General features: G+C 38.1%; 2 protein-coding genes across 9 annotated transcripts in view; one reads left to right on the top strand and one right to left on the bottom strand.

The window, feature by feature from the left end:
• ccser2b (coiled-coil serine-rich protein 2b) overlaps positions 1-6,368 on the bottom strand; it is an 89,175-nt gene extending 82,807 nt beyond the window's left edge. The window contains exons 1-2 of one of the 6 annotated variants that reach the window (XM_055175731.2): positions 6,225-6,368; positions 6,029-6,122 (exon numbers count right to left, since the gene is read on the bottom strand). The gene's annotated coding sequence lies outside the window, so the exon portion shown is untranslated. Of the gene's footprint in view, positions 1-6,028 lie in introns of all 6 variants that reach the window. The other 5 variants (XM_055175735.2, XM_055175734.2, XM_055175732.2 and 2 more) reach the window with 5 other exon arrangements.
• Positions 6,369-7,061: 693 nt separating this feature from the next.
• On the top strand, positions 7,062-23,103 carry patl2 (PAT1 homolog 2). 3 transcript variants are annotated; one of them, XM_055175728.2, is made up of 19 exons: positions 7,062-7,363; positions 8,144-8,294; positions 10,721-10,986; positions 11,108-11,173; positions 11,279-11,311; positions 11,390-11,545; positions 11,733-11,810; positions 11,909-12,054; positions 13,454-13,528; positions 13,631-13,751; positions 14,745-14,865; positions 17,991-18,088; positions 18,166-18,219; positions 18,309-18,451; positions 18,536-18,692; positions 18,773-18,913; positions 18,988-19,085; positions 21,720-21,860; positions 22,465-23,103. In XM_055175728.2, exons 1-19 carry the CDS (start codon positions 7,268-7,270, stop codon positions 22,496-22,498), a joined length of 2,175 nt encoding a protein of 724 aa, XP_055031703.2. In that variant the 5' UTR covers positions 7,062-7,267; the 3' UTR covers positions 22,499-23,103. The 3 variants fall into 3 exon arrangements, with proteins under 3 accessions (XP_055031703.2, XP_055031702.2, XP_055031704.2); XM_055175727.2 differs by having other exon boundaries at positions 7,067-7,363; positions 11,258-11,311; XM_055175729.2 differs by lacking the exon at positions 7,062-7,363 and adding an exon at positions 7,658-7,817 and having other exon boundaries at positions 11,258-11,311.
• The last annotated feature ends 4,639 nt before the right edge of the window (positions 23,104-27,742 follow it).

Raw genomic sequence — 27,742 nt, 5'->3', positions numbered from 1 at the left:
ACATCGGTCAGGTGCAGGTTGTTTATACATTGACCGCACATCACTGGTAGACATTAAACACAGAAAAAAAATTTGAGCGCAACATTTTAAATAACACTTTTATGTCAGCGATTTAAAACAATTACGAATTATTATTAATAATAATTATTAACAAATTAAGACATATACTTATTTTTTAAATCATGGCTTTTGTGGTTTGATAAACACACTTAGTTAAGTTATACATGGATTTCTTTTAATCTGTTTGATTGATGATTTGCTAAAGCAGTGGCAAAAACACAGCGATAGATGTCTTTTAGGTTATTTACAAAACTTCATAATGTGATCAGTGGGAAACATGGTTTTATCATTGCAATTAAAACAGAAATTTGATATAGAATGTCGTTAAAGAGCTAAAGCGCATTTGATTGGACAGAAAATTTTATGAGAAGTTGAAGTGTAGGGTGATGTAATAAAAATTATAGACTGGTATGACTGTAGGTTTTGAATGCTTATATCTTCTGTTTGAGAATTTTGTCAGTGTTTTGGACCATACCGAGGTTAAATAAAAATTTAATGAGGGCTTTAAAGGGGTGGTTTAACGGTATTTTATGCATTATGACTTATTAACACTTTTATAGAGTTGTTTTCTCATGCTAAATGTAGGCAAAATGTCAAAAAAGCAGTTGGGCTTGTTACAGAGTATTTCTGTGCCGAATGCACTTCACCAGGGTTCGTACAAGTTTCGGAAAGTTTTTTTCGAATACGTGTCCAGCTGACGTTTCAGAGGTTTCTATATGTATCAATTCTTTTTATGGGCACTTCCCCCGGAAAACCCCGCCCACCCGTCAATCAGCGGGAGACGCTAGAACTTACAAGCATCACATGGCATCAACAATGGCATGAATGAAGAAGTGTGTTTTTGGATGTAAGGAGAAGAAAGCCAGCCTTATGGAAACAATGGATATAGTTTATTATCCGCGGTAGCAGCGGAGTTTTGCGTGTGTGTTTGATGCGCTGTATTTTATTGAAAAGTCTCAACTGGGTCATGAGTTGCATGTGGTAAGTGAGACTTCTGTCTTATCCGAAACAGGTGCATGCATATTATATAAATGACACGAACATGTAGTGAATCATAAGTTATAAGTGTTGTATAGTGTTGCATGACTCGTACTCGCTCCGCCCGTGGTAGTAACTCCTCCTTCTTCATTTTTTCGTACGTTATCGAAAAGAATCGGTAAAGCTAATCTTTCTTTTATAAATCTGATTAAACTAAAGACTCTTCGGAGATATAGAGTAGTATTACATCTTTTATAGGTACTTTTATAGGTACTTTAAATTTTAGTTTTTGACACATTTTAATCTTTGGTTTGCACAGACTACATACAAACATGTAATCTTTACAATTGGTTTCCTTAAAAGACCTTAACTTGGACAAATAAGGCCATGGCGAATTAATCTACACATCTTGCGATTCTGTCGTCATGCCGTGCTAAAGTAAATATGCTAAATTTAAAACTGTTCCTCAAACAATGCTACATGGCTTTAAATAACCTGAAATTCAATAAGTGATATGAACTGCAGATATTGTACTTTAAAAGTTTAGAGTCCAGTCCCTGGTGTCATTTATGTTCATGCCAACAGATGACCTGCAGACGGTTTGGTCTGTAGGACGTCTATAAGGAGCATTTGCTGTTGGAAGTACATGCACTATGTCAACAGTACTTTAAATCCAGGTTTGCAGGTGCCAGACACACCCTGTTTTGTCTGTATTTAACACTGCTACTGTTGTACATGGACTCAAAGCACCTGTTGTGAACAAAACAAAACATCATGGTTTGTCCAATGAATCCACATTACATCTGCCTGTTCACAAAACAAACAGGTAACAATAAGCAAACCTTCATGCAAATAATAAGGACAAATTCGTTTACCAGCAGGTGTAACGGATGAAAACAGAGCAGGCAGGAAAAGGCATGTCAAGGATGACAGACAGAGTCAAGTCAAATTTATTTATTTAGCCTAGTGCTTTTTTACAATGTTGCATTGTTTCAAAGCAGATATTATAATCTAATAAAGCAGTATTAGTTTTTTTCGACTTGGACATTAAGTCAGTTAATATAATAAACATCAGATGTCATATTGAACCAAACATGCCTTTCCATCTTACATGGAAAAGGCCTTAAATTCAGAAAAAAATACTACTAAATGGGGACTTTGGTGACCGATTTATTTTTAATGCTCTAGGCATCTGCATTAAAAAAAATCGTCATGTTAAGTCTCTCTCAAAATGAGAGACCAACTACACTAATTTTCAATAGTTTGATGCTTAGATTTTTAAAGCACAACAAATAAAACTATGGATGCACCGATAGGATTTTTTTGGACCGATACCGATTTAAACAGACAACTTCTGGCCGATACCGATATTAAACACTTGTATACAATACTATACAGTTGGTCTATTAGCAAGTTTATTTCTGCATCAAATTATTTTTACTGAACATGGATTGGATCTAATTAACATTCAACTGACCAACATAATAAGGCACAAATTAAGCTAAAACAAATATAATAAGACAGCCTTCAAAGGTGGTTGTGCTATTCAGTATTTATTTTATTAACAACATAAACTCATTTTTTACATATAATGGATTTCTTGATGCAGTGAATTAATAAACAATCGGTATCGGCCTCTCTCGTGCTATTGCCGATGGTTTCAAATTCATCAAAAATCGGCCGATAAATATCGGCGGCCGATAAATATCGGCGGCCGATACATCGGTGCATCACTAGGTAAAACAATCTAATCGTTAGATTTTTTTATATAATATTTTATATGAACTTTTTCAGGTTGCAGCTTTAAAAGTTGGTCAAACAGGATATCATACAAATGTTCTGTGCTTATGTTGGAATAGTTTTGGACGACTGGTTTTGATGACTAGTGACGCCTCATACTGAAGCTCATACATTACACAAACCAACAGGGCTTACAAAAACAAGCGTTTTGGCCTAATGTACACTCACAGAAAAGGTACAAAAGCTGTCACTGGGGCGGTAGTTGGTACCCTTTATGTGTTTGTACCTAAAGAGTGCATATTGGTACATAAAAGGTACATTTTATACAAAATGTATATGTACCTAAATGGTATATACTTTAAAAAGTACCAGCCTACCCAAGTTTCTTACCATGCCTAAACATCCTCTAGCCTGCCCAGACTACTGCACATTGTGCACAAACCACACCCACTATACCCACACAAGCCCAGTCAGAGAGGTCACATGAATTATCTATGGAGATGAGATATCAAATATCAGAGACACCCAAGAATGGCAGAAAGGAGAGTAACATTCAAATCAGGCAATGACAGGGTTTGTTTTTATGTTCAGTGTATGAGGAACCTACAGCAAATGACATTATGAACATTTGCCAACGACATTAAGTACATAAATACTTTATCCAGCAAATTCTGAATGAGATGAGACATCCCAGACTAACTAGCATCATTAAAGCTTAACTGACAAGTAATTGCTAAAAGGCGACTACTTCCTATACTAAGAAAGAAAACCAGAGATTGTGCAAAGCTCAGAATGCACATTATTTGTAAAGTCCAGACTAACAGACATTTAAAAGCAGTCTGCATAATGCAAGAGATGAATGGGGTCATGGATCATTACATGGATCATAAAAGATCACTTATTGTCTCATAGTTTGCTCACATCTGCTCTGTCTTTTTGCAGCTGGAGGTCTGTCACAAACCTTAAGCATCACAACCCATGTCTGACATTAAAAATACCACATATGTTTTGATTAATTCATTATAGAGTCAGACCGATTTATCACAGATGTATGTATCGGTGTATGCCACAGATATGCCCCCGATATTATCGTTATTTTATAAAAGATAAAATGCTTTTAAATGGTGTAAGTACTTGTTTGTTCAACAGAGCGAACTCCATTGTTTGCTACTGGTGACCCAGGTCACTCACTGCAGTGACACCAGCCAGTCAACCCTTTCACTTCAGTCATTGAGTCTCTTGTTCAGGCCGAAGCAGTCAAGCAGTGCCCTGACATTTTTACACCTGTTATATGGATGCATTTGGCTGATCGTAACATAAGTGGATGAGAGAGACACATTTTCGTCTCTTTTGTCCACATTTTTTGACCACTTCTGCCCTGAATACTTTGAGGGGATGGTCATGGGCAAGTTGCTAAAACACGAGCGGGAGAAAAGACACATTTAACCTGAGGGGAAACCTTCCGATCTCTCTTATGAAGCCAATACAAAAGTGACGTAAACTGCAAATTATCGACTGGCTGTTTGAAGCAGGCAATTCCCATAGACCCCCATGTTAAACTGGCCAACTTTAGTAAACAATAATGTTTACAGCCTGGTACAAAAAGTGTTTTTGGTCTATATAGCTAATTTTGCCCTTCATGACAACTGTAAGGGTGGGTGATTTTTTGTAACTCATCCGATTAAATTAAATTAAGCCTTAAAGTTCTGCATAATTAAGGGCGTGGCCACTTGAGTGACGGATTACTGGCTTTTACCCATTTTTGGTTATCTGCGAGTGATGCGCTGTGACACGCAGCCAAGATGGCGACAGCAGGCACCACCCACTATTGGCTTCAAAAAAGTTCTTCACAAACCTATGGGTGATGTCACGGACACTACCCATATTTTTACAGTCTATGGTTTAAACAGATGTCCACTAATATAAGTGTGCTTGTGTTGTTACTAAACATGCTCAACTACCTTTGTACAAGAGCAATTGATGAAATAAGCTCGCGCAACTTTCACACCCTCAGAAAATGAAACAAAAATTAAAGAGACGGAGAGTAGACACTTTATTTTATCAATGAAAGTCTAAAGTCCATGCAGAACACTGTGGGTTCATGTAAGAAGTCAAGACTGATATAAAAACTTCAGTCAAGTCTTGTCTTAACGATAAGTTGCTACCTAATTTTTAAAAAACATAACTTACTTATGTTTATGTATACAGTATATTCTGTTTATGTATATACTGTATTCTGTATGCAGTACCAGTCAAAGGTATGGACACACTTTCCATTTGTGTCCAAACTTTTGACTTTTACTGTATATAAAATACAGTACTGAAGTATAATATACTGTATGTGTATTTTGCTATATTATACACATAATGAATATCGGCCGGAAAAAAAAACATATCAGGCTCTATTATTAACACAAAAACAAACAGGGGTACTTGATTGCATTTGGGGGAATGCTACAATTACATAATGATTACCTTGCTTTGGACAGTCAGTAAGTATTAACATATATAGCTGAAAAATGTATTAAAGGATTAAGTTAGATTGTTAAATTTCATAATTCTGTCTGATGAGGGACAATCTGATAACTTCACACACAATAATACCAAAATGCTAACATTGCCTGATATGCCAGTGATTTTATACCTTTGGAATACAGTTATTTGCACAATAACAACACTGTCAGATTCCATAAAAACATTTCTTTTCAATAGACATTACAAAAAAGTTGTAATATTACTTATTGAAAAATTACTTTTAAAAAGTGATTAACCGCCTAACAAGTGACACCACTGCAAACTGAAAATAATTCATATTATATTTAATAATATGAATAATATATAGTTGTCAAAGTATGATGTTTGTCAAAAATTTATTTTATAAAAATTTTTATTGCTGCTTTACTTTATAGTATGAAATATACAATTATTTTCTCATCTGCATTATATAGAAGTGTTATGCATACAAAACACAATAAACATTACAATTACTTTTAGTAATAAGATCGTTAATAACACTGCTTATAGTTCGAGTACGCATGTGTTTTTTCTATAGGAATAGTGTACATTGCAGTTTGACTTTTCCCATCTTTTTAGCATCTGCAACAGCAGCTATACCGACTCAGCACTGTAAACAAAGCCTAGACCGACTACACATGATCAGGTTACTGTGAATAAGCGATATAACCTATACTAAAGCAACATAAATAACATCAGCAACAGAGACATACACAGTTATAGGAAAGATCCTTACCTTATTTGAAGGGCTGCGTGGACAATTTCATCCGATTAAAGGAGAACACCACTGGGCGTGGGAATCCAGAAGTGCTGTTTGCAAAGTATCCACCCTGAAACTCAGTCGATATTTGTAGTCAATACATTGTACGACTGTAAGTTCACTTAATATACTGTATTATTGGGACGGGCCCCTGACTAACTGCATGTCCTACCGGCACGAGAACATTGATTGCTGTGTAAGGACAGCTGACAGTGACGTCAGCATTCCAGCGCCCCACGGGATGTGAAATAGGCGGGGATTAGATCTATGCCACAGATTGGTCAGGTACAAGCTAACTAAATAATAATTCTCATATTTCAGCTCTTGACTATTTTTATTCAAGTTTTTATTATTGTTTAGGTTGTCCATAATGCTACTAAAGCAAAAGACACTGTCACGCGCATTTGTTACTTTTTAAGCTCTTGTACGAATGGACCAACCACAGACGTTTTAAATATTTAAAAAAAGATATTTGAATTAAATTATACGATGTGGTTTATGCATTTTTAACGTAATATATAAATAAAATAAAAAAATATATCAGAACGAATGGAAGTTTCGGTTTTTGAGCCATCAGGCGCCCCCTGCTGAATTAATTAATATCTCATTTGAAGCATAAGCGTTGTATCTCTTGAATATTCCCTTGTTATGATCGTAAAATAAGCAGGGAGATCTGACTTTTGATAAAACGTACATTTATTTACTTGACCACTTCTTTTTATTATACAATGTACAAAAAACAACAAATTTAAAAAATAAACTAATCAAATAATTAAAACAATATAGAAAAAAAACTTAAATCGCCTGGAATTCTTCTATGGTGAATATCCCTTCACTTGTAAATAACGCCCCTGTTGCTTGGCAACCTTTTCAGAGTATATGGTCATCCATAACAACAACAAAAAATGGTCAACCTAATTAATCATCTTAAATTAATATTTCATAATATGTCTGCCTTTTAGCCAATCGGTGACCATGGTCTTAGTCAAGTAACTTATTAAATATTTACGAGCTAATCTTCCACCATAGTGTGTATTTGCAAGAGCTTAGTAGAGGACATCCATATCGCTAATTTCACTTGGATCAAATTTCAGAAACGCTACAGTTTAATAACCACAAGATGGAGCTCTAGGATTAAACGTTGACAAATTAAGTCCTCTCAACATTATTGCTTTTATACATTATTGCAAGGCATTTCTAGTAATAAGTTTGGCTATGATTGAAAAGATCACGATTAAGAAAATGCAAACAAATCTAGTGAAAAAATGGAGGAGGAGGAGCAGTTGCAACAACAAGAACAATAATAATACAGTAAGTGATCTTGCTTATTAAATAACGTTTATCGTTATAAATCATATGTATGTGTATTTATAAAATTGTTTGTTTCAAAACGTGAAGCAAATAGCATTGTTTACCAAACTTGATAGAATTCTTAACGTTTTTAGACATGCAAAAATTTGAACACTTCAATAACCACAAAGAGTCATTTGAATGATTTGAATCAGAATCTCCACTTTTAATAATATAAAATAAATGATTTAAGAAAATATCGCCCTCGACCCCTTCCTGTTTGTGTGGTTAGAGCACGCCTTCACGCGCGCAAAAAAACGCCTTCACGCGCGCAGGTGTGTCCATTTACAAACGCTAATAAGCACCTGTCATGCAGCACGTGGCGCTGTAGACGCTAACGTTTGTGGAAGCGTGACGAAATATTTCATGAAATAGTGAAATAGACTATATTTAAATGGGTGATTCCGAACAGCCCGTAAGTAAATTAGGAAATGTAGTTTGCAATTGGTGTGTTACAGAGTCTGTTTACACGTGCACACTTAATGTTTATTCATATACAATATTTTGCTGATGTGAGGTTTACTTATGGAATCAGATTTATAGAGTTTGTTTAGCTGACACATGACTTTTTTAAAAGTGCAAATATTGCATGTAGTTTTAGACATAAGGTATATCATATCCCACTGCATTTATTAACTTGATTGTCATGGCAACTGCCCCTAAGTTACATTTACAGTAGATTAGTTGAATAATTGTTTGCATAATTGGTTGTGAATCAGTTGGTTTCTCTCTTGATCTCAGGAGAAAACGGGGGAATCTGCCCCTGATGCTGTTTGGCCAGAGAATGGAGATCAGTGGAGTGACCGAGGAGATGAGGAATCTGGGCTGTTACAGGAGATGGCAGAAGAGGATGAAGAGATTGATTTCTACAACGAGGAAACGTTTGGCTTAGGTTTAGCACTTGTACATTTTACATGCTAATATGACTCATTTTATTGGAGTCTAGTTTTTATTGACAGACTGATGACTCATAGGAGATTGAATTTGAATTATTTTAAAATAAGTGAACTTTGTCAATATCATTGTGTTTGATAGTGAGGTTTTTTTTCACAAAAATTTTCAGAAAAAGTTAATATGATAGGTTTGATGTGTATTCAGAATAGTATTTCATTAGTTTGCATTACATGTAATCAATAGGGAATGAGGGCTCCGAGCTTGGAATTTTAGGCTGGACCCAAAGTACCCCCACCCACCTTAACTGGGATACATATTCTAGCTGAGAGAGAGGCGATGGGGTGGAGGAGAGATGCTTGTCAAACTTTAATGTTTTGTTTAATGCAGTCATATTAAGATGTTGCTTTAAGTATGACCCACTGTTCTTTAGAAACTCAAGCATGCATTATTAAAAGCTTGAGTGTCTAAAGATTACTAATATAATGTCGCTATATGTTTTTAATCTCCTCACACATACAGGGTGTGCAAACTATTGCGATACGCTAAGGCCACATTTAGGCCCCGTCCCATTTCTACCTCTTAAAACTTCCACTTGGTGTTGAGTGCCCTCAACAGAAAAGTCCCCTCAACGAGGGAAGTGGGGGTTCAAATCTTTCCTTATGAAATGGGACACCACTATATGGAAAGTAGCGTAGCGAACGTGCTCGCCTACGTCACGTGCAGCTTGATTATTATTAATATGATTGAGCCTGGGTTATACGTGTTCATGTGAACCCCGGAACACACATCCTGGATATTGACAAAACTTCCCAGATCAGATGTTTTTTATGATGGACAGACTCTCTCGGAGTAGTCGGGTGACATCATCAGATAGCTCTGTGAAATATTTTCTAACATTAGTTTTAAAAACTTCACAAACACACAACTCGTGTTCAAACTAACATATTCCAACAATTTCCAGAATTTTAACATGCTTATTTGCGAAAATATAGTTGTTCTTTTCCAGCGGGGTCCGCCATCTAGGTCGAAAAGTTTGACTAGATCGCTGAGGTCGCAAGATATCCTGGGTAATTTCATCTCCCACTTCGTTTTAAGCCTGCATCGGTCCTGACTACATTTTGAGGGTTGATTCTAAGGGGAAAATAGCACTCCGTCTCGCTCCCTAAAGTAATGGGATGCCCTATCCCTACACGTGCGCAAAAGCGAGGGTTAGGGCAAAAATGTAGGGGAAGGGGAGGTATTGGGACGGGCCCTTACACACAGCCGGGTATTTAGAGAAACTAATATTTTCCTGCCTCCGTTTTCAATAATAACACTAGCCGTTTCCCAATGTCAAGGAAGGATCCTCGGAAGCTAGAATTTCGAGGATGCCACGTCATCGACGTCCGTCGAAGGACTGTTCCAATGTCAAGGATCCTCGAAATTTCAGCCAAGGACTGAGTCCTTCGTTCGAGAAATATCCCATATACAGGAAAGGATGCAAATTTGTATCCTTCGCGCTCTTCACGCGCTGAAATCACCCACAATCCTATGCGCGCAGCACCGAAAGCACACCTTTCAATCACGCAATGACGTAATGACGTGCACTTGCTAGCCTGTTCCATTTAACGTGTTCTCCGAATGCTTAAAAGGAGCCTCGCCTAGCCTCTAAAGGAAGTGACTTGTAAGGACTAGTCCTGCCAAGGAAGTATCCTTGACATTGAGAAACTTGTCATTTACATCAACCCGCATAAATACGCTGTCGAGAGCCATAATTACTATGCCAAACCTGTGGGCGGCAGTGTAGGGAGAGGAATAAAGCCATGCAACCCAATCAAAATCCTCAGAAACGACACCAACGAATAACACGAGTGACTTCCTGTTCCTTTCAAAACAGCAAACATGGGGCGCGCACATGTTAAAGGAATAGTCTACTCATTTTCAATATTAAAATATGTTATTACCTTAACTAAGAATTGTTGATACATCCCTCTATCATCTGTGTGCGAATAATTTTCTGGCGCGTAATGTGACGTTTCAGAACCTAAAACCCCGTTTCTCCCAGTTGACACAGCAACACTTAACCAGGGTTACCAGAAATCTCCACTTTGACCGGAGGTTTTAGAAATAATAATTTTCTCGTCGGAGCCGATGGTGTAGTGGGAAGCGATCTGACATGTGGTGCTTCCGCATTTTCGGCGACCCAAGTTCGATTCCCGGCTCGTGGTCATTTGCCGATCCCATACCCCTCTCTCCTCCCTGTACTTTCCTGTCCTCTCCTTAATCATTTTCAAATTAAAGGCAAAAAATATTAAAAAAAAAAGAGATAATAATTTTCTGTGATAAAAACGGGGTTTTTGTGTAAATGAGGGGCCAAATTGTAGTGAAATGTCTGCGTCTTTCCTTCGTGTAAATGGGGCATTAAACATGCAAAATTTGTCCCAGATGCCAACGTTGAAAATCCAGAGGCCGACCCTACAGATCTTCTTCTGCTGTGTGGTGACGACAGCAACTCTCCAACACTGCAGTCATCACCTCCACCACCTCCCAGCTCCCCTACCCCTCGCAGTTCCCCTTCACCCTCCAGATCTGGACCTACCGTTCAGTCCCATTTTTCAACAAGCCGGTCTCAGAGAGGAAGAGTCGGTCGTGGGCAGTTATTTGATGACCCAGCTGTGGTGAAGACTGTGGAGGGTCGCCCCAGCCTGAAGGTTCACTTGATTGTTATAATGCTTGATCACATGCAATTTTTTCCTTGTTGTCTTGTATCTGGTTAGTTTTTTCATTTTTCATGTTGGGATCTTTTTTTCCATTGCCTGGATGTTATCCCAGAGTATTGATAGCGCCATTGTGGATTGTAGCCTCAGCGCCTACTGGGAGGACCTTAATTCAAATACAGTGTGTAGTCAAGCGTATTATGCAATTATTATTAATATATTTTTTATTTGGCATGTGTAATTTTTGCCACTGTCTTCATTGTAGTGGATGATTTCACCTTTGCAGCCCAACAGACCATCTGCGTCATCGATACTTCAGGTGCAAAATTTAGGCATGTGTCTTTTGCTACTGTAAAATGTATCTTTATGTTTACCATATCATTTCCTTTTTATTCAGGACCAGGCAATTGTTGGAGTAATTGACCGATCGGCCCATGGCAGGGTCCCACCTGTTTCTCCAAACTTCATGTCTCCTCTTCGGCCTTTTTCCACTTGTCGGGGCAGGAGAGGCCAACCTTATGTTGGGTCCTTCAACCAGAGATGTCGTTATGAGGTAGTGCATCCACTTTTTTTCGCAGGTGTCCTGCACTCACACATCAGTGCACACACACCTATGTGCTGGGGCTCAGCCCCGGACGGCCCCGGCCCAATTTACACCCTGGCTGTGAATGTGTAACCTTTTAATTTCTCAGATAAAGCACTGAATATGTAGTTATAAGCTTGTTCTTTTCTTTGTCAAGGCACCATTAAGTCCCATGATGCCTAGCTCTCCTTTCCGTCCCCAAAGGCTTTTTACACCCCAACAACATTACAACCAGGTGACTTCCGCTTTATTTATTCAATTTGGTTAACTTTACAATTTCTAAAGATTTCTTATGTCGCTTTTTCATATGGATTTTATTTGACTTTTTTGTAGCCAGGAGGTTTCCTTTCACCTTCCCGTCCTCGTATCTCTACCCCCATGCCCCTCACTCCCAAACTCATGCATCTGCGATTCGGAACGGACTCTCCCAGGCCTGCTCCATTCTATAGCCCATCCTCTAATATTATGCAGGGCTTCAGGTTTGTTATCTACTTTTTTTTCTTGATCTGCTTGTGATCTTCTGTCTTGGATCTACTCTCTTGGGTGACTTGTGTAAATGTTTGAACTTTTCAGGGGATCAGAAAAGGCCACATGATTTCTGTTAAGGGAACGTAGGGAGCAGCGATTTTTACACTAAAAATGTTGGGTTGTTTTAACCCATAGTTCGTTAAGGGGCTGTTTACACTTGGTATTAAGATGTGTTTTCGTCGATCGAATCACAAGTGGACGAGAGAGACACATCACGTTTACACCTGGTATTTAAATCCGTCTCTTTTGTTCACTTTCGACCGCTTCTGTCCTGAATACTGTGAGGGGGTGGTCTGTTAAGACGGTGGGCGAGTCTCTCCGCTGTCATTCAAACGTGAGCGGGAGTAATTATGAGTTTATATTGACACGAACTAATATTATGTCAGAGTCCACTGCTTGTTTAGCAAGTAAACATGCTGCACAGTGTTTTGTACATGTATATGTTAGAGCTTTCTCTGAATTTTCAGCGCAATTGATGAAATGGGATCGCGCAACTTTCACACGCTTGCAAAATGAAACTGCGCAGATCAGCCGCTTTAGTTTTATCAATGAAAGGCTAAAAATAGCGCTTTTCACCGTGTGTTCGTGCCAGAAGTCAGAGAAGTCGTAAGACTTTGTGTTCAGTATCTCAGATAAGAGAAATGAGCGGAGGGAAGGCGGTCGCGTGTGGCTGTTCGAACACATTCAACCACATGTGCGTTTACACCACAAAATCAATCTGATCGAAAGGGGTTTCGACTACATCTGAATGTGGTTGAAAGTGGACGCATTCAAAACGTTTTGAACACCGTTTACTCCTGGCATTAACGTCGTCCACTTGTGATCCGATCGACGAAAACGCATGTTAATGCCAAGTGTAAACAGCCTCCATCAACCAGCATAGGATTATATAACCCAACAGTTGGGTTTGTCCATATTTGACCCAACTATGGGTTAAAACAAACAAGGATTTTTTTTTTTTAGATGGAATGACAATTTCAGTGCACTACAATGATTTTACAATTGAAGATCCCTTAAAATAGCGAACTCTCTGATCATTGCCCTGACTACTGAACAAGTAAAGTGATTGAGACGCAACCTGTAATGAGATTGTAACTTTATTTCACATTCTCTGAATCCACAGAAATATCTATTGTGGATATTAGATTTGTGATGAGTACTATGAGTTGATAATGAAGGCTGTCTTTTATTTTGTGTTTTGATTCCCAGGGAGCACACACATAGTGATAAAATGTGTAGATTAAATGCAGTTTAAGTCATTTTGTATTGAAGCGTCTGCCAAATGCATGAATGTTAGCGTGTGTGTGTTTCTACTTTTCTCTTTTTTTTACTTTTTTGTTACACTTTTAGACCTCCAGGTCCTGTTGCTCAGTTCCACCCCCAGCACAAACGGCTTTTGAGTCAACGAATGCAGAGACCACACAGGTAATGTGTGGGGCATTGTCTATGAAAGGGAACAATTGCATTGATGCTTATCTTTTTCACGTCCTATACATGAGGAAGTGTTTGAGTCCATGTGAATTGCAGGAAGCCAGTGACCTGGGACCCTTATTCCCATTTCATGACTGATAAAGAGAAGGAATGGATAATCAGATTGCAGATGATCCAACTACAAAGTGAAAATCCACATGATGATTACTATTATCAGGTCTGTATGTGCAAACCAGGATCCATAGGCTTTCAATCATTCGAATGTAACTTGTTTTTAGCCTGATTTAGTTTTATAAGATTGTTGTGTACTGGATAGTTTATGTATTTTTCCAAAACATTTTCAGCAGTGTTTTATGTATACAGATTGTATGGATAGATCTGCTGTTAGTTATATGCCTTAAATTATTTGACTAAATGGTCGTTTACACTATGGACAATGGCTTTGCATGGCCGCGAGCACACATTATTTTTATATCAACATTTACATTAAACACTTGTTAAAAAGTGGAGCTGTCGTCTTCCATTGCACGGCTAAGAAGAGTCATGTGATCGCGGATGGTGTCCACCTGAGTTGACGTCTTTTGCCAACGTCGCTTTTTTAACTCTTTCCCCACCATTAACAAGTTGACTCATCGATTAGGTCAGGGGTGTCCGAAGTCGGTCCTGGAGGGCCAGTGTCCTGCAGAGTTTAGCTAAAACTTCCCTCAACACACCTGCCTCAAAGTTTCTAGTCTGCCTAGTAAGAACCTGATTAGCTGGATCAGGTGTGTTTGATTAGAGTTGGTATAAAACTCTGCAGAGACACCTGACCTCCAGGAGCAGGATTGGACACCCCTGGATTAAGAGAACGCTTCCCTCCCAATGACGAGTTTTTCCGGCAATGTGTTTTCCACTATCAACCCGGTGGTGCTCTTACCCAACTAATAAAACCCAGAAGCAACCCCTTAGCTGAGACGATTGCATTTTTGTGAAGAAACCTACCCATATTTGAGAAGTGATACAAAGAGAACAAATGAAGATATGATGTAAAGTGTTTTTTTTGTTTTTTTTTTAAAGCAGAGGGTCTGTTCTTTCATTATATTTGTATGTATTAAGCTGCTATGATGTTAAAAGCAAATGTCTTTTTTATATATTCTTTTTTTTTAAATGTTGTAAATGTTCATTCTGATATTGTTGAAATTTGACTTGTCAACCATTATTGTGACTGCAGGAATACTATCAGAGGATGGAGGCAAAACTAGCTGAGGAGGCGATGCTGGGTGACCGGTTAAAGAAGGAACCACCTAAACTCACAACCCCATATGTTACCAAAACTGATTTGTACATCCCAGGTCTGAAACACAAAGCAACTAGAATGACTTAAGTTAACTACAGTGAGGAAAATAGATATTTGAACACCTTGCTGTTTTGCGGGTTCTCCCACTTGGAGGTCATGGGGGGCTCTGGGATTGTCGTCGTGGGTGCGTGTCCGCTGTGAGCGACATGGTCTAGAGGGATCCAGAAATCACAATGTATGATTTATTTGTATGATACAGCTGCAAATAAGTATTTGAACACCTGTCTATCAGCTAGAGTTCTGACCCTCAAAGACCTGTTAGTCTGCCTTTAAAATGTCCACCTCCACTCCATTTATTATCCTAAATTAGATGCACCTGTTTGATGTTGTTATCTGCATAAAGACACCTGTCCACCCCATACAATCAGTAATAAGTAATGATCTTGACTCTTTCACCGCCAGCGTTTTTTAAAAAAGTTGCCAGCCAGCACCAGCGTTTTTCGTGATTTTCACAAAAGTTTAATGCATTCCAGGAAATGTTCTTCTTCAAGTATATAAACAGACAATATACCAAATGAAAGAACAGACCCTCTGCTTTCAAACAAAAAAAAAACTTTTCATCCTACCTTCAGTAGTTCTTTTGTAATCAGCTTTTGAATATGGGTAGGTTTCTGCAAAAAACACCACATTTTGAGCAAAAAGCAGAGATAATTCCATTTTTGTGATGGACTTTTCATAGAGATCCCATTCAGAGCGATCTTTAAAACAGACACGGACATGCAGCAGCTTGTCATAGGGCAATACTTCCGGTTTTAAAAAGTTGCGGAAGGGCGCCACCTAGTGGATAATAGTATTGCGGAAAGACGGAAATACTCGTCATTGGTGGGGAAGCGTTTTCTCTTGATTGACGAGATATCTCGTCAATGGCGGGGAAAGAGTTAAGAAAGGTGAGTAATCAGCCCAGAACTGCACGGGAGAAGCTGGTCAATGACCTGAAAAGAGCTGGGACCACCATTTCCAAGATTACTGTTGGTAATACACTAAGACGTCATGGTTTAAAATCATGCATGGCATGCAAGGTTCCCCTGCTTAAACCAGCACATGTCCAGGCCCGTCTTAAGTTTGCCAATGACCATTTGGATAATCCAGAGGAGTCATATAACTTTTTGGTCATACTTCCAGTAAACGTGTTTGGAGGAAGAAGAATGATGAGTACCATCCCAAGAACACCATCGCTACTGTGAAGCATGGGGGTGGTAGCATCATGCTGTGGGGGTGTTTTTCTGCACATGGGACAGGGCGACTGCATGGTATTAAGGAGAGGATGACCGGGGCCATGTATTGCAAGATTTTTGGGAACAACCTCCTTCCCTCAGTTAGAGCACTGAAGATGGGTCGAGGCTGGGTCTTCCAACATGACAATGACCCGAAGCACACAGCCTGGAAAACCAAGGAGTGGTTCTGTAAGAAGCTTATCAAGGTTCTGGTATGGCCTAGCCAGTCTTCAGACCTAAACCAATAGAGAATCTTTGAAGGGAGCTCAAACTTCGTGTTTCACAGCGACAGGCCAGAAACCTGACTGATCTAGAGAAGATCTGTGTGGATGAGTGGGCCAAAATCCCTCCTGCAGTGTGTGCAAACCTGGTGAAATACAACAGGAAACGTCTGACCTTTGTAATTGCAAAGAAAGACTTCTGTACCAAATATTAACATTGATTTTCTCAGGTGTTCAAATACTTATTTGCAGCTGTATCATACAAATAAATGGTTAATAATCATATATTGTGATTTCTGGATTTTTTTTTAGATTATGTCTTTCACAGTGGACATGCACCTATGATAACAATTTCAGACCCCTACATGATTTCTAAGTGGGAGAACTTGCAAAATAGCAGGGTGTTCAAATACTTATTATAATACTTATATAATATTTGGTAGTGTTTTTATTGTTCTCCTTGACATTCTGTTGATCATTAATGCTGAACCTAAATGTAGTACTCAAAACAAGCAACAGAAAAAATGTCCAATCATGGCATAGGGTTCATCCACCAAATAGAAAGCAATGATTGACAAGTCGTATGGCCTATCAATACAGAGTATGCAATTAACGGAACCTCAAAAAATCTTTGGACTAGTGTGATCGCTCTGTACCTTGTTAACTTTCAATAGCTGGGGAACATTTTCGGACACTGCGTAATATTGCGCCTGCTGCAGCCATGGTATGGCAGTAAAGTCCTTGATCATTACGGCAAAATTAAAGTATAGTTCCTAGCCATATCGGCCTAGAAAATTGCAACTTTTAATTTTCCGTCATTCTTAGTACACGATGTAACTACAGAAGAGTTCAGTTTACATAAGAAAAATATCGAAACTCTTTGGTTTTTGAGCGCAATGCTAACGGTCTAATCAGATTCAATGGATTATGCTAAGCTATGCTAAAAGTGGTACTGCCAGACCCGAAGATCAGCTGAATGGATTCCAAAACCGTAAAACTCAATTGTTTTACTCTAGGGGAGCTGGAAAATAAGCCTGGAGTGTCACTTAGTTCTGAATGACCATGTTTCGCAAATTTTATTAAACATGATTTTATTCACAGTTATAATTATTTTTTAAAGCAGATCATGGCAGGATGGTAAAAAGTGAAATGTCGACAGTGATCGAGAGTGTCATTTTTATTTGTTAAAAATACACCAAGGACTCCATTACGATATTCAATACAAATGGATGAAAGGTTAACAACCGTTGTGTGGTTACACTGAATTTTATAATGCTGCTGTTCTACATGAACAAGAGGCAAGCTATTATTAGAGCAGTAAGCTTTTTTTACACTTGTTTGTGCATGCCCAATGTGCATTAATGGTCATGTTTCAGGTGTCTATAGTCGTAAACCAAGACCTTTTGTGAAGTGCCAGTATAGGATCAATTTTGATTTAAAAACGCATCTAAAATAAAACGCAAAGTTAAACATAGCCCAAGTTGACCTAATTGCAAAGTTCAAGTGCATAGAATGTCTGTTGGGGGACGATCACAAAATGTTAGCGGATGTTAAGCAACCAGTCTACTAACTTTTGTAACTCTCTAATATGAATTAGTTGACACGTAGGTGCAACATTCTTTTAGACTTTCTGTTGCCTATAAAGGACCATCAAAGTTACTTCTGTAGTTCTTGTGTCCCTACAGTTGTGCACATTGAGGGTTCATTAGGACAGGTCGCAGTGTCTACGTGTTTCTCTCCCAGACGAGCAATCGATGCCGTTCATGCGCACACACCCGATGAGGTAAGGTCTGCTTGCTGTCTTTGGCAGAGCCAAAATATTTTTTATGTATTTGATAACATGTTTTACCTTTGGGACAGGAGCACAAAGACACTAGGCAGCAAAGGTTGGAAGTGTTGAGCACCCTTGAAAAGGTATGTACAGATAAGTGCCTGGTCTGCAATCAGACTTTTGGGGGCATATGTTTCCTATTAATTATGCTTTAACACCACTCTCTGTGCAGTTGTATATAGTTTTGTTAGAGGTGGAAGAAGCAGAGAAGATGAAGGCAACTGTACCCAACAAAGAAGAAGAGAGGAGATTAATGCAGAACACACAGAGGAAGGTGGAGCAGATCTACGGTCGGCTACGCTGCCCTACTTTCTCGTAGGATGAACCACACGTTACAACCAGTTTTCCAGGTACTGATCCAACATTGGATTGTAATCCGTTATGACTTTTTCTCTTCAGGGAGTCGGGAGAAGAGTTTCTTTCTTGCCTACTTATTTCAAAAGGAAAGAAAATGTTAGCGAGACTCCTTCCCTTCCTGTCACATGATGATGCTTTAAATATTCTCGGCGTTGTGACCAAACACCTGCCGGTGTTAATGAGCAGAGATACAGATGAGGTCTGAAATGAATATTTTTGTATTTTAGCATTAACGGCTTATAAAATCTACAATTTAAGTCTCATTCTGGCTCTACGCAGGCCCTGCCTGTTTTGTATCCGCCTTTCCGGACTGTGATTAGTAGACTGACTTTCAGTCAGCTAATCAGAATTTTGAAAGATTTTACTACATCACTGCCTGACTCGAAAGATACATGGTTAACACTGGCCTGCCAAAACAAGGTGTGCTTTAACTTGCAATTTATAACTATGAGCAGTTTGCAATGGTTTTAATTTCTTAATCTTTTTGTTTGCAGTTTGGTCTGTCCTTGCTGTATGCTTTGCTATCACAAGGAGAAAGGCTTTTGTCTTCTGACCTTCCCATGGAGCCCAGTATTGGAGATTTTGAATCCTGGTATATGAAAGTGCATTTAAAAATGGATATTCAGTTAACTTAAAATTTGGGGTAAAAATTATCCAGCTGTTGGGTATTTGGCCCAACTATGTATTATATAGATGTTTTAAATGGTACAGTGCAGTTAACACTAGCCGAAAGATTTTGCATGCAAGCATTATTTTAACAAAGGAGGAGATTGTTGTGTGATTTATCTTATTACACAGCTCTCTTAAATGCTAGGTTCTGATTGGCCAGTCGTGGCATTCCAACACTCTAAAAATAATTTTTGACCCATAATGGGTAAATATTGGACAGAACACACCACTGGGTCAAAATGTAACCCAATGCTGGGGGGGGGGGGGTATTCATAACAACAACCCAACATTGGGGCATTTTAACCAAGCATGGGGTCATTTTAATATTTAACCATTATGGGTCAAAAATAACCCAGACATTTTTAGAGAGAAGGTTTGTTCTTTTCAGATAGCTACCGCTTAAAACTAATAACACATGGATGCAGCACATCATTTTGACGGGTAGAGTTTAATATTAGACAACATTAAATAAGTATGTATTTTAATAATATATTCAGCATTATATTTACAAATAATTCAAAAAAAAATTGTGTGTTCATGACATCTGAACATTTTGTCTTCTCTTAAAACCGAAAGTAAATGTGTGTTCCTCACGGATGGTCTGTATTTGTTAAAAATGAGTACATATTTCTAATAAATATTTAATGATTCTTAACTTATGAGGTAAATAGCCATGTAATAAGCCCCTTCAGTGTGATACGAGACCCTATGCTTTGCGTCGGGTGCTTATTTCTGCAATTAACCTGCTGCCTATACATTATCCCTTATTACGCAACTTAAATCACCAGAGTTAGGCAAGGCTGAATAGTTTAAATGAGTGGTTTCTCAAACTTTTTGGGCCAGGGACCCCTTACAGGGGAAGAAAACTGCATAATAATATTATTATTATTATTATTATTATTATTATTATTATTATTATTATTATTATTATTATTAGCACTCACTTTCCACCAATTGAACTATTTTTACACTCTTAAAATAAAGGTACTTCACAATCCCATAGATGAACCTTTTTTGGCTGAAAGGTACGACTTTGTACTCAAAAGACTGCATGTAAGTACCTCAAAGCTACAGGATGGTACCAAATGTATACATAAATTGTATTAGGACCTTTTGAAAAGTACCTTTTTGAACCTTTTCCTTTTTAACTGAGTGGTATTATAAGTCTACATTTTCAATATAATATAATATATAATATAATATATTGTTCATTATTAAACTTAAAGCAACACTATGTAGTTTTTTATCTTTAAATAATGTCTCTAAAATTATTTTAGTGATAGAACAACTTGTAACTGCACAAATTGTATTGTTGCTGCAACCTGAGCAGCCTCCTAGCTGCTACAAGCACACTGAAAGTGGCGGTGGAGGGTAGGAAACACAGTCCCACCCCTCCGCCAGCCTGTAGAAGAGTGTCTGATACCAGGCACTGTTGCGCTTTTCAACCACATGGGGGAGCTGCAAGTCATTTTTACATGGAAACTACATAGTGTTGCTTTAACATGCTGATAATGTTATTTTTACTGTTAAAATAAGCGCATCATCTGCTGCTCTTAATGTGGGGCGTCTTGAAGGTCACATTTTTTCTGATCCCATTTTTTCAAACTTAAGTTAGTGTGTAATATTGCTGTTAGAGCATAAATAATACCTGCAAAATGATAAAGCTCAAAGGTCACTGCCAGTCGATATATTTTCTTTAACAGAATTCCCATTTCAAAGCCTACAGCGAACGGTCGGTTTGAACTACAGCCGTCTACTTCCCGGTTGAATGACATCAAGAGTTTTTGACTAAACTCCGCCCACAGGAATACGTCAGTCGCCAGCTTTGCTAAGCTGCTGTCGAATCACAACACACTAAACAAACCACACAATCAGAACTCGTTATGTATTTCTGAAGGAGGAACTTCATAGAACAAGAAAGACATCAGCCCGTGTAACCACAGCAGCGTGACCGTCAATGAAGAAGAAACAGCAACTTGTGTATGATTTGAGAATACCAACAGTGATGGAAGTAAAAAATGGCGACTTATGTTGCAGTTTGAGTTAAATCACTCCTGAACTTGGCCCATCTTTGTTTTCACAGTCGCAAATGGAAATACCTGACGCAGTATTTTTACCTGACGGGATTTTTTAGAAAATTGTTTATTTACACGTACCCGTGTATATATGCTGTCGAGCATGACAAACTTGTAGGTGGCTGTGTAACGAAAAGCTCAAGCTTACGTAAGCCAATCAGAATCTCGAAAATGGCAACCAACAGCAACTAATAACTTTCTCTTTTGAACAAGGTTGCACTTTTGACGTAGGTGTGAGCTCTGGTGCATACTGTGACGTTGGCTGCACCCATTTGTCTCAGTTTACATGCAAACATGCAAATGAAGATTTTCAAAATCTCCACTCTGGCCGGAGTTTTTAGAAAGAATCGGTTTGAGAGGGGCATTCTCAGTTTGCGTGTAAACGAAGGGCACAAATGAAGGGAAATGTCTCTGTTTTTCAAAATAACCATGGACGTGTAAACGGGGCCTTTATTTACTTTTTATTATCTTTTCCTCTTAAGGACAGACACAGTATTCCATGTAGCCCGGCAGCTATCCCAGACAACACTTGTCGAACCCCTTCTTCTACCCTCCAACCTGCTAACGCTCTTCTGTAGGTATTTGGACAAGCGGACTGTTCACCAACTCAAGAGCAATATGGAGTAAGTCCACAAGTCTTTAAAAGCTTTTGTTTATTGATTAGGTTGTTCTAATTTTAGAACATGTAAAAATCAAAATGTGGGCACTTTTTATTGTACACAGTTTTTGTTTAATGACGACACATTTACCTTAAGTCACATGAGTTAAGGTATAATTTGTCTTTAGCATGGTGCAATAAATTGAGATGCTTGGATGCCAAAGCCTCTAAATGCCACCTCTGTCAAAAATTTGATCTTAACCAAACTGCATTATACTGTACATTCATCAAATACTACATCAAATTACAAGTCTGCTTAATCCCAGAATTAGGCCATTTAGAAATATTGGTTTGTTGGCAGATACCATTGAGGCTGAAAAAAATTTAATTTACGAGAAAACATGTCAGATGCACTTAGACAATTTTGCTTTCGATTGCATTTATTAATCATTAATGTTTAACGTATACAACGTGAATATCCATGTTTTTAGTTGATTACAATATGTTTTCAAAGATTTCTCCTTTTGAAATTGAGACCGTAAACAATTTTAGTTTAATTCTTCATAATCCTGTCTCTTGCTGTGATAATGGCCATAAAAACACTACAAAGTTAATATTTTCCTCTGCAGATCTGCTACAGGTTATCTGGCTGTAGCATCATAATGGTGACCACTGACCCCATGACCTCTCTACATTGACCTGAAACGCAGGGCTGGATCTCTGCACAGAAGACGCCCAACCAAGCTTTATCTGTATTCATTATCCTCATAACCTTATTATGTTTACTCATTGTATTTACGCAGTGTATTTAAACATCAGTCAAGGTTAACTTTGCACACTAATGAGCCCTTTTGACTTTTTTTCATTCATTAAATTAGCAAAAAAGTGGCAAATGTTATTTAGTTGTAAATCATAACCATATAAAGCATTATATGACGCGTGTCATGGATAAAGCTGATCACGTTGGATTTGTGGTCTGCAGGTCTTACAGCGCGGGCTGCTGGGGTTGACGTAAATGATACAGTTGCACTAAAGGTGTTGGGTTTAATTTATTATTACAGTATGAAAACATCTTTGTTATAAAAGTCTAACTATGTATTTAATGTTTTGGGTGCTAATTTCAAGTGTAAATTTGTGATGGATATTTGCAGTATAGTTTCCTTTTTTGTCATTTTTTCCCCATTTAAAGTAACCCATGTTAAACCTGTATTTTCACTGTATCACAGCACTTGCAAATAAGAAAAATAAATAAAAATCTGTAAAAGGGATTGATTGGATGTTTTTTAACTTGATCTTTCGTCCACTGACTCATTTTATTTTTGGATTTGTGTTTTATAGCCAGCTCACAAAGTTTTAATTGAATTTGGAAATGCAGTCATAAGTTACAAGATGTCAAGCATGACATGCAGTTAAGTACATAAATGCCAGTTTGCTAAAAACCTAAACTCTCCTACACTTGATCTCTAAGTGGTGTTATAATCGTGGACTTCCATAAAGTGGGAGCTGAAAGTGGCAAATGCAATTCCTTCTCATTATGAAAGTGCATTTTGAGTCAAATTACTGGAAACTATGAAAATTACAGATTTTTTTAAATATTTGTTTTTTTCTTGACTATTAATGTGGTGTAGGTTAAGGGCCTTAACTAGACCTAAGATTGTCACTTTCCCAGAACATCCGTTTAACAAAATCAAGCCCATAAGACCGATTTACAGTAAGTTTAATGTAGAAATACAGTTATGAGTTGGTCCTGTCACATTTTGGCTGACCTCAGAGTTACTTGAGTTTAAAAATCTCTTGCAGGAGTTCCTGACACACACGTTAAAACTTATAAGAGCATGGTTAGTCGGGGCTTGTAATCAAAGGTTGGATCGGTTCTTTAAGAGCCTGGGTCACTATTTCAAATTCAAGTCTGTGGTGCTGAAACGGCACCCTTCCCCATCTTAACTCGTTCCTAAAGGTTAATATTCCCTTCTGCCATCTACGATCATTAAATTGGATTATTAGGAACACCTGTTCAATTTCTCAATGCAATTATCTAATCAACCAATCACATGGCAGTTGCTTCAGTGCATTTAAGGATGTGGTCCTGGTCAAGACAATCTCCTGAACTCCAAACTGAATGTCAGAATGGGAAAGAAAGGTGATTTCAGCAATTTTGAGCGTGGCATGGTTGTTGGTGCCAGACGGGCCAGTCTGAGTATTTCACAATCTGCTCAGTTACTGGGATTTTCACGCACAACCATTTCTAGGGTTTACAAAGAATGGTGTGAAAAGGGAAAAACATCCAGTATGGGGCAGTTCTGTGGGCAAAAATGCCTTGTAAAGGTCAGAGGAGAATGGGCCGACATTCAAGCTGATAGAAGAGCAACTTTGACTGAAATAACCACTCATTACAACCGAGGTATGCAGCAAAGCATTTGTGAAGCCACGACACGCACAACCTTGAGGCGGATGGGCTACAACAGCAGAAGACCCCACCGGGTACCACTCATCTCCACTACAAATAGGGAAAAGAGGCTACAATTTGCACAAGCTCACCAAAATTGGACAGTTGAAGACTAGAAAAATGTTGCCTGGTCTGATGAGTCTCGATTTCTGTTGAGACATTCAGATGGTAGAGTTAGAATTTGGCGTAAACAGAATAAGAACATGCATCCGTCATGCCTTGTTACCACTCTGCAGGCTGGTGGTGGTGGTGTAATGGTGTGGGGGATGTTTTCTTGACACACTTTAGGCCCCTTAGTGCCAATTGGGCATCGTTTAGATACGACGGCCTACCTAAGCATTGTTTCTGACCATGTCCATTCCTTTATGACCACCATGTACTCATCCTCTGATGGCTACTTCTAGCAGGATAATGCACCATGTCACAAAACTCAAATCATTTCAAATTGGTTTCTTGAACAGCAATGACAATGAGTTCACTGTACTAAAATCAACCCAATAGAGTATCTTTGGGATGTGGTGGAACGGGAGCTTCGTGCCCTGGATGTGCATCCCACAAATCTCCATCAACTGCAAGATGCTATCCTATCAATATGGGCCAACATTTTGCTTTCAGCACCTCGTTGATTCAATGCCACGTTGAAATAAGGCAGTTCTGAAGGCGAAAGAGGGTCAAACACAGTATTAGTATGGTGTTCCTAATAATCCTTTAGTTGAGTGTATATGCTGCTAAAAATGCATACCTTGAAAAGCACTGTAAGTCTGCCAAATGTAGATATAACCCAAAAATAAAAATTCTGTCATTATTTACTCAAAAGTTGTACGAGTTTATTGTGTTGAACACAGAAGATGTTTTGATAAATGATTGCAAGCACACAGTTGACTGTACCCCTTCGAATTCCTTAGTACTTATGACTTCCATAGGAAAAACAAATACTGTCGCCTTGCACTCTACAACTGTGTGCTTTTAGCATCGTTTATCAAAAAATATCATCTTTTGTGTTTAACAGAATAAAGAAACTCACATAGGTTTAGAACAACATATGGGTTAACAATAGATTTTTTTATTTCTGAGATAAAGCAGTGATGTCATTGTACTCTAATGTGGACATACTGTAGATTAAGTATGTCAATATTTATTGGAGCAAGAGATAGCAATGCCTTAGCAACAAGGGTGGCCATTCGTGCCAGTTGCGCCGGACACGTCCCGAACATGTTTTCGGGTTCGTTCTCCGGAAGTCGCGTTGCTCGACCGCATACATGATCGAGGTTCTCACATTTCAGTTAAAATACATTAGAAAATTAAGATTTATTTCTATTAAGACATACAATCATTGTAGTTTCATTCTTACCTTGAAATGTAACGGTTGCTTTTCTGAAATTAAGCCCGAAATATTAAACCTTGATGACGTATGCGGTCGACCAACGCGACTTCCGGAGAACGAACCCGAAAACATGTTCGGGACGTGTCTGGCGGAACTGGCACGAATGGCCACCCTATTAGCAACAGTAGAGCACATGGTGGAGTTTGCACATGAGCAGATAACATAGAAGAGCAAATCATTTTAAGAGTAGTATTGGCAGTTGAGTGCAAGTATGTATAGTGTGTCATTTGGGGCATCATTTAGGTACTTAAAGCGCACTTTCTTTTTGGGAATTTCCAATGTGAGCACAAAATGGTATAAAAAAGTGCATACGTGTGTGATTTGGGGCGCACCTATGCTTTACATACTTGGAAGTGAAGAGAAGAAATTACATGATTAGAATTTTGGTAATGCCTCCCTCTGGTGGTTGGATGGATCTCACATGTAGTGAGATTACAAAAGGTATAAAGTGTAAGCCAATGTGGTGCTTGAGTGTAAGGAGCAGGACGGAGATGCGCCAGCTGTTCAAAGGGTCTATATCAGGTTCAAAAAAAGGCTTTGTAACTAATAAGTTTAACTAAGTTTAGTTTATCTAGAATTTGGCTGCACCATTTGTTCTAAAAGGTACATTTTTGACTCAAAAAAGCCAATGCGACTTACACATCATTACTACACACAAACAAGGCATTATTAAAACAGGTTGTTTGTCCATGTTGCTACTGAGACAGACTGAACCCATGAAGGGGATATCTTACGGTTTCCATCTGATCACATCCTCATTTTAACTAACAGAAAGACCTTCTTTGTCTGTGGGTTGGGGTGGGTCAGGGTGATGTAATTCTGTCTAACAGTTAAGTGTATGAAAGGGCAGAAAAATGAGAATGAGGGGTTAAAGGTCAGCTTTTCAACTCCCCTTGACCCCTTGATATGAGGATTTAGGTGCAGTGTGTGGAATGTTGGTATGAAGTGAGACACTTTGGGATTCTTCTGCTGTTTTACTTTACTCACATTGTTTCACTTTCTCGTGAGTCGAAGTGTATTTAAAAGACATTCCCAAAGTGAATAATGCCCATTTTGTATTGAGGTAAGAAATTATTTAAAAAGAAAAACACTGAATCGAATGCTTGTATCTACTAAGCATAAGCATGCAGAGCAGGACTTAACATTTTCTAAAATGGGTTTATAAATCACTTTTACAAAGAAACTGAGAGGAAAAATTTCCATATTGTGCTGAATGCATTACTAAATACTTTAGAATTTGGGTTTTCCATGTGATGCAAGACTACAGTTTAAAATATGTTTAAACAATTAAGAAATATAGCAAAAATTATTTCAGCATAATTGTTATGCTATTAATTTTCTAATTAGTTTATTTTAACAATTGCTTGTTCAACTAACATGGAGATACTAACAATGGTGCCAAACTAAATGTGATTTTTAGCCTCACAGACAATTCTGTCTCCTATCCTGGAAACTTTCTCACATGTACACAAATATGCAAACTTGTGTGCTTGACTAACACATTGCCAAAATAAGGACTTTTAATGTGAAAAAAACAAACGTAAAAAAAATCTTCAATTGGTAAAACCAAAAACATTTAATTTTTTAACTTACATTTTTCACTTAAAGTGAGAATTTAAGTCGAAATGAATATTTTTTTTAGATGTTCCTGATTTAAAGTATTTTTTAATTTAATCCAACGTTTACTTTTACAGTGTAGTAAATATTAAGGGCTAAAATATACTCTATGTTATGAGACCGGTACACATTGTTGACAAAGGTATGCATACAGTAGCGGTACGGTACACCTTTTTAAAGAGTCCTGTCACAGTGATGCAGAGACATATTTTGAAATTTTTTTCTAACAATGTATTTTGAATATGCATGTATACGACCTCAAAAACTGTTGGCCTACCAGCCTGAAAATATACCAGGACCCATTCTACCCTCTTGACTTAAGAAGTTTGGGAACGTCACTGTGTGTTTGTACATTGTTTCAAATGTATTAGCGTTTGAGTGACAATCCTCAAAGTTTACATAGTGTCTGACTGTGAGTCGATTTTATACTCGCAATGTCTAGATTTAAATCGTCGCTTTA

This window comes from Misgurnus anguillicaudatus, chromosome 4, assembly GCF_027580225.2.
Source record: "Misgurnus anguillicaudatus chromosome 4, ASM2758022v2, whole genome shotgun sequence".
NCBI classification, from domain to species: domain Eukaryota; kingdom Metazoa; phylum Chordata; class Actinopteri; order Cypriniformes; family Cobitidae; genus Misgurnus; species Misgurnus anguillicaudatus.
This window is presented reverse-complemented; position numbering and strand designations above follow the sequence as displayed.

Coding starts and splice junctions, on each gene's coding strand:
- patl2 (XM_055175727.2), top strand. CDS start 7,268: ATGATTGAAAAGATCACGATTAAGAAAATGCAAACAAATCTAGTGAAA. Junction 13,752..14,744: donor ATGATGATTACTATTATCAG/GTCTGTATGTGC, acceptor TTGTGACTGCAG/GAATACTATCAGAGGATGGA. Junction 18,089..18,165: donor ATGCGCACACACCCGATGAG/GTAAGGTCTGCT, acceptor CCTTTGGGACAG/GAGCACAAAGACACTAGGCA.